General features: G+C 40.7%; 1 protein-coding gene across 2 annotated transcripts in view; it reads left to right on the top strand.

The window, feature by feature from the left end:
• unc13bb (unc-13 homolog Bb (C. elegans)) overlaps positions 1-7,996 on the top strand; it is an 86,252-nt gene that overhangs the window by 24,529 nt on the left and 53,727 nt on the right. For both annotated transcript variants that reach the window (XM_060895342.1, XM_060895341.1), the window contains 4 exons: positions 859-976; positions 3,088-3,211; positions 6,067-6,140; positions 7,287-7,344. In XM_060895342.1, the coding sequence (XP_060751325.1) occupies positions 859-976; positions 3,088-3,211; positions 6,067-6,140; positions 7,287-7,344 (374 nt within the window). The remainder of the gene's footprint in view (positions 1-858; positions 977-3,087; positions 3,212-6,066; positions 6,141-7,286; positions 7,345-7,996) is intronic.

Genomic DNA, 7,996 nt, shown 5'->3' with positions numbered 1-7,996 from the left:
TCTTCCTGTTCCACCTCTTCATCCTGTTCCTGCTCTTCCACTTTCTATTCTTCTTTCAAAATGTTCCTTTTTTCCTCTGCTTTTCCTTCTTCTTACACTTTTTCTTTTTGTCTCTACTTTTTCCTCTTCCTCTTTTTCTTAGTTTATTTATCCTCTCCTTTTTACTTTTTTCTCTTTATTCTTCATCATCTCCTCCTCCTTCACCTGAACTTTGGTGGAGCTGCTGGTATCTCAGTCATTCCAGGCTTCTGATGGATCCTGGAACCCCTCGTTAACGTTAGCATTGTTCGTGTGTGTGTGTGTGTGTGTGTGTGTGTGTGTAGGTTGTGTGCTTGTTATTCCTCCTTGTAATGCACCTGCTGTCTTTGAAATCTCTCACTCATCATAATGAGCTCTGCTCTTTTTTACAGTGCTGCTCACTCCGGTCTTCCTCACCCTCCTCCTCCTCCTCCTCCTACCTCTTCTTTTGTTTGGTCTCATCTTGTCTTCTTATCTGATCTGTTCTTCTACAGGCACTGCTTATAGAGATTTCTATAAAGACTGGTTGTAGTTTTTATTTTATTGGATAAAAGGGCTAAATATTATTCATCCATCCATCCATCCATCCATTTAGATTTTAGGGTCCCCATGAAACATGAGACTTTTTCTGAAAAGATTTTATCTGACATTCATTTTCAGCTTTCCCTCTAACACTGGAGACTCCTTCCATAAGTGCTACATAAGCATTTTTACAGAAACTTAAGTTTGTGTTTTGTAAAATGTTCCCGTCTGCCCTGTTTCACACCTGGGATTCACTTGTGTAGCCTTTAGAAATGATTGTGTACTAAATCTAATGAGTTGTTGTTCTGTGTGTTACAGCGAGATCAACCGCCTGGACCTGGGGCTCATCGTGGAGGTTTGGAATAAAGGGCTCATCTGGGACACCATGTTGGGGACGGCATGGATTCCCCTCAAAAGCATCCGGCACTCAGAGGAGGTGAGGAGATATATACACACACTCATGACACACACACACACACACACACACACTCACAAGACACACACACTCACGACACACACTCACGACACACACAGATACACACACACACACACTCACGACACACACACACACACTCACGACACACACACACATACACAAATCACAAGACACACACACTCACAAGACACACTCACAAGACACACACATACACACTCACGACACACACATACACACACACTCATGACACACGTATACACACACACACACACTCACGACACACACATATGACACACACACACACATACACACACACTCACAAGACACACACACTCACGACATGCACACACACACACTCACGACACACACGCACACATACACACACTCACAAGACACACACACACACACACATACACACACACAAGACACACACACACACACACTCACGACACACACATACACACTCATGACACACACACACATACACACACACTCACAAGACACACACACACTCACGACACACATACACACACACTCATGACACACACATACACACACTCACCACTCACAAGACACACACACACACACTCACGACACACACACACTCACGAGACACACACACACAGACACACTCACGAGACATACACATACACACACTCACGAGACACACACATACACACACTCACGAGACATACACACACACACACACACACACTCATGAGACACATACACACACACACTCACGAGACACACACACACACACACACACTCACGATACACACACATACACATACTCACGAGACACACACATACACACACACTCACAAGACACACACACTCACAAGACACACACATACACACACACACACTCACGACACACACTCACGACACACAGATACACACACACACTCATGACACACACATACACACACACGAGACACACATACACACACTCACGAGACACACATACACACACTCACGAGACACACACACACACTCACGAGACATACACACATACACACACACTCATGAGACACTCACACATAGACACACTCACGAGACATACACATACACACACATACACACACTCACGAGACACACATACACACACATACACACTCACGAGAGACACACACATACACATACTCACGAGACACACACACATACACACACTCACGAGACATACACACACTCACGAGACACATACACATACTCACGAGACACACACACATACACACACTCACGAGACACACACACATACACTCACGAGACACATACACACACATACACACACTCACAAGACACATACACACACTCACGACACACTCACGAGACACATACACACACTCACGACACACTCACGAGACACACACACACTCACGAGACACACACACACTCACGAGACATATACACACACACACTCACGAGACACACTCACCACACACTCACGAGACACACACACACACTCACGAGACACACTCACCACACACTCACGAGACACACACACACACTCACGAGACACACACATACACACACACTCACGAGACACACACACATACACACACTCACGAGACACGCACACATACACACACTCACGGGACACACATACACACACACACATACACACACTCACGAGACACATACACAATACAGAGAAAGAGAGAGAAAAAAACATTGTCAGAAATCCTCAATTGAAATCTGACCATTTGTTGGCAGGAATATTCCCTTCCCTCTCACTTTTCTTGAAAATTTATTAATTGACAGATTAATTAATTCATTCATTCATTTTTAAATAAGCCAATCAATTAATTAATGAACCTGTTTATTTTTTTTATATTAATTGTATTAATTTCATTAATTAGGTTGTTTATTTTTTTATTTATTTTTGTCTATTTATAAATCAAAAATAAACAAATAAAATAAATATATAATAATAATAATAATAATAAATATGTAATAATAAATTAATTGTTTATTTTTATTTTTTATTTATTTACACTTTGTCCAGGTCCTCTAACACTGCTAACCCTGACAGAAATGTTTCTCCTAACAATACCTGTTTGTTGTGTTGGTGTCCTATTTAACGAAATCTTTCTGTCTAATCTCTTTAGGAAGGCCCAGGAGATTGGACGTTTCTGCACTCAGAGGTTTTGATGAAGGCCGATGAAATCTACGGCACCAAGAACCCGACACCTCACCGGGTGCTCCTGGACGCCCGCTTCGAGCTTCCCTTTGGTGAGACACTGGGCTTATACTTGAGCTCTCTCTCTCTCTCTCTCTCTCTCTCTCTGAGACTTCATTACCCATTATGCATTACTGCATATGCTCATCAAGAGTTAATACTGTTTGCCAAAAAAACACAACCAGGTTCCATCTTTTGTCACAAATATATAATGACTCCTAGTGAGCGTTTTGTCATGCAGGAAAATCAACAGGAGCTATCAGTGTGCATTGGGACTGGAAGTTTTTTTATTTTATTCTATAGATTACACCATTATTGTAGTTGACTCCTAGTCAGTGTGACGAATTTGTCTTTTGCACTTTATTTCACATTTTACTAGGAAAATAAAATTCTTGCCTTAATTCTTGCCTAGTCACTTCTCGGTTGTTCTAGCTTCAACATTCATTCATTCATTCATTCATTCATTCATTCATCTTCTACCACTTATCCGAACTATCTCGGGTCACGGGGAGCCTGTGCCTATCTCAGGCGTCATCGGGCATCAAGGCAGGATACACCCTGGACGGAGTGCCAACCCATCGCAGGGCACACACACACTCATTCACTCACATACTCACACACTACAGACAATTTTCCAGAGATGCCAATCAACCTACCATGCATGTCTTTGGACCGGGGGAGGAAACCGGAGTACCCGGAGGAAACCCCCGAGGCACGGGGAGAACATGCAAACTCCACACACACACACAAGGCGGAGGCGGGAATCGAACCCCCAAACCTGGAGGTGTGAGGCGAACGTGCTTCAACATGAGAATCCTATATCCTAATTTTTTTGTTTATTAAAATGATGTCATTTGTTGCATCTCTGTTCAATGACCTTTCTATAGAACCCCAGCTAACATTTTCTACAGTCAGCCCCAGTTTCTGTTTAACCATCAACCACCAGCCCTTCTGGTTCGTTGGTTGTTACACTGAAATCGGTGTGGATCAGCGAACATCTGCTTGTTCTGCTTCTTTTTTTTCTTCAGGGTTTGACACATGAGCCAAACACCCCAAACCCCCACCCCCACCCCTTTTTTATCGATTTGATTAAATGTCATTAAGGTTGAACGAGTTTCATAAAGTTAACGATGCATCTTTCTTCAAGGCTGTAAAAAAAAAAAGCTTTGTAAATCATTTCCTCATCTGCTGGTCAGATTCCTTAATCAACACAATTCCTTAAACAAAATTCTACTTTTGTCTTGAATTTATTTATTTATTTATATTTTTTTAAATATTTTTACCAAAGTCAATTTTTTCTTGTCACTAAACAGGCTTTAGATGTTGTGTAGTACTGTATCTGTGGTGTTGTGTAATATAAATACAACATCAGTGTACATGCTGAAAATTCCAGCAAGAAGATAACATAGAAAGGACTTGTGGAATGTTGGATGCTTCATGAACTCAACGATCATAGCTTTGCTTACGAGGCTAGATGAGAAAAAAATTCAAGATGGCTGACGACTCTTAAATCAGTTCAGACCGAGTTTCAAGATGAAGTTTGTTACCACCAGATTTCCAGAAGCTATCCTGCTGTACGGTCTTCGTTAAGCCTGTTATCTAAGCATTAATTGAGTTTTTAACTTCTAGGTTACCAGTCGATGTGAATCGACCAAGGCTTGATTCACGCGTCCATCTTCTCCATAGGACCAGCTCTAAAACTGGCACAGTGTTCAAGGAGAAACCGCTAAACTCTGATGTCCTCTGTAGCTGTTGGACAAAAAATAAACATTTCTTGAATAAAGCATTGATTCTGAACACTGATAAAGCTAGAGCAGGTTTGTTGTTATTGTGGTGTACAGGTTGGTGTTAAAGCTTTGCTACAGCTCAGCGTTCGGTTTCATAGCCCAGACTCGGTCAGCGATTGATCCCATTCATAACGCTGCCTGTTTTATCTGAGCTCTTTGAAGCTAGGAGGTTTTATTTTTAATGCTCTACTGTCCTTCAGGGGCTACCCATGCCTTCAAAGGCTGGTAATGTGATACAGAAACACAGCATCGATTCTCTTTACCGTCTCTGTTCAGTGTCACCGAGCAGGTCAATTAAAGAACGTTTCAACCAGGTGTAAATACAGTCTCGGTTCTAAAACGACTTCAATGTTTTCTGGTTTATTAAATAAGGTTTGGTGTCATGAAGTTGTGTACCGCTTCATGAACAGGTCGGATCTTCAAAGAGAAGAAGCCAAACCATGTAAGGATCCTAAGGCATATAGAGATGAACCAGCTCTGGTTGGGTTCTGCTTCATGAAGATTTCTAACCTTCAGTGAGAAGATATCATCCTCCTCCTCATCAATACACAATTATCAGACTGTATCTGACTGGAGAAAGGACATTATTCATAATAACAATCTCCGGTGTTTATAACAGTTTATAGTCACTCCCTCCAGTGTCACCCAAATGAGGATGAGGTTCACTTTTGAGTCTGGTTCCTCTCAAGGTTTCTTTCTCTTCCGTCTACGGGAGTTTTTCCTCACCACAGTCACCTCAATCACCTCAGATTTTTTCATTAGGGAAAAATACAAACACAATTAAATATAAGTCTAATATTAATAATAAACTTTTTTGTACTATATGTCTAATGTCCATTGTTAAAAGCGCTATTAGAGTGACGATTTTTATCCATTTATAATTACGTTTGGTGTTTGTTTTGGTGTGTCATGCTGAAAGATTCCTTGTAAACGGAATTTCCGGTATAATCCCCTGAAGAATATTTCTGTTCATTCATTAGGGTTTTTCTCAGCTTTCTTTTTATATCCTTTGGAATTTATGTAATATTTAGCTGTAGTGGAAATCTCCAAACTGGGAGTACTGTATATTATGATGATGATGATGATGATTTCATATGATATTTCTCCTCCATCACTGACAGAAATTCCAGAGGACGAGGCTCGCTACTGGTCCAATAAACTGGATAGCATCAATACCATAGGGATGCACGATGAGGTGAGGCACAACAACACAATTTCTGAATCTTGTAGTGCAGTAGTACTTGCAAAAGCTTTAAACCATCTCGTGTTCGCTCGTGACATGTTTGTGGACATCTGCTGGATAATAGATTTTTTTCCCAGGGACATTTTTATGTCTTCCAGTGTCATGGTGCTGTAGCTTTTTAAGGAATTATTTATCACCATACTCACACAAGTATGAAAAAAATCTGCATTACTGATCCATCTTAAATCTCTACATAATTTTTTATTTTTTTATTTAAAAATTGATATCTGATGAGGCTTTTTGTGGAAGTCATGGCCTAATGGTTAGAGAGTTTGACTCCTAACCCTAAGGTTGTGGGTTCGAGTCTCGGGCCAGCAATACCACGACTGAGTTGCCCTTGAGCAAGGCACCGAACCCCCCCCAACTGCATCCCGGGCACCGTAGCAATAAATGCCTGCCCACCGCTCCGGGTGTGTGTTCACGGTGTGTGTGTGTGTGTGTGTGTGTGTGTTCACTGCTGTGTGTGTGCACTTTAGATGGGTTAAATGCAGAGAACAAATTCTGAGTATGGGTCACCGTACTTAGCCGTACGTCACGTCACTTTCACTTTTTTTTTAACTTCAGTCGCTCATGTCATCAGGATCACCATATAATTCCAAGACCTAACCAGGAACCGTGTCCAGGAATCTTGTCAGTGGAAAAGTTCTAATAATCCTCTCAGGCCTTTCATAATTCTTTTTTATTTTAAAATTAAAGTACTTAATTTGAATATATTGTCGACTTATTTGTGGTTTATCCTCTTTTTTTGAACCTGTCATCAGTTTTAGAAAGAAAACCCACCTCGTTGGTATGAATCAGCATGTGTGTGTGTTTTGAGTGGTTAGCATGTTGTGTGTGTGTGTGTGTGTAATAATTCCAGTTCAATGCAATAATTACCCCCCCCCCCCAAAAGGTAAATGAATAAAAAAATAATTAATGTGTGCCGTGTTTTTCTAGTAATAAGGTGCATGTGTATAATAAATGTTTGCCATTCACATTCATTATCCTTTAATTGGATTACGTCAGTGCCAGAACGCTTTATTTATTTCATTATTTTTTTAAAATTTGGCTTTATTTCAACTTTTTTTGTTTTTTTCTCTGTTTCTCTGATCTGATCAGTTTCTGCTGCAGGATGACGGAGTAAGACGTCCTCTTCCCTCAGCAGCGTCTCAGTGTTGTAAGTACATATGCACTTAACACACCAGGTGGCGCTGTATAGTCACGTCTCTGCCTGTAAAGCTTCTCACCAGAAGTCTGTACGCTTTTCCTTACACACCTAAACATGTTTGATTGAAACGAGTCATTTCATCTCCTTTCACTTCTCTGATGTTTGATTCACCAGGCAGCTATATCGGATGGCCCAGTTCACAGAGTATGTAAAGATTATTTTGTCCTAAAGCTACAGATTTTCCCCTGATGTTTCCCCACAGTATTGTTTGGTGTTCTCCTTGTACTCAGCTGATCAGCTCTGAGGTCTTGAGTTGAATCATGAGGAAAATCAGGGAAAACATTAAACTATGCAGTGGAGGTCTGGAATAATATGCCGTAACCCTTGAGTTTGTTGCTCCCTGGATTTTTTTTTTTCCTTCTGCCCCTGCTTAAGTGCATGATCTCTATATACTAATAAGATTCAAGTTCCTTGTAATGAGAAATTTATCCAGCACTGTGTCCGCTAGTACTATGATTATTAATTAACAGAATATATATATATATATATTTTTTTTAATAATAAAATCTGGTTTTAATTACATTCAAATTCCATGAAACAAGTTTATTCCTAGGAGGCACGGTGGCTTAGTGGTTAGCACGTTCGCCTCACACCTCCAGGG

Source organism: Tachysurus vachellii, chromosome 20 (genome assembly GCF_030014155.1).
Source record: "Tachysurus vachellii isolate PV-2020 chromosome 20, HZAU_Pvac_v1, whole genome shotgun sequence".
Classification (NCBI taxonomy): Eukaryota; Metazoa; Chordata; class Actinopteri; order Siluriformes; family Bagridae; genus Tachysurus; species Tachysurus vachellii.
The sequence above is the reverse complement of the archived record's forward strand: the minus strand, read 5'-3'. Positions and strand labels throughout refer to the sequence as shown.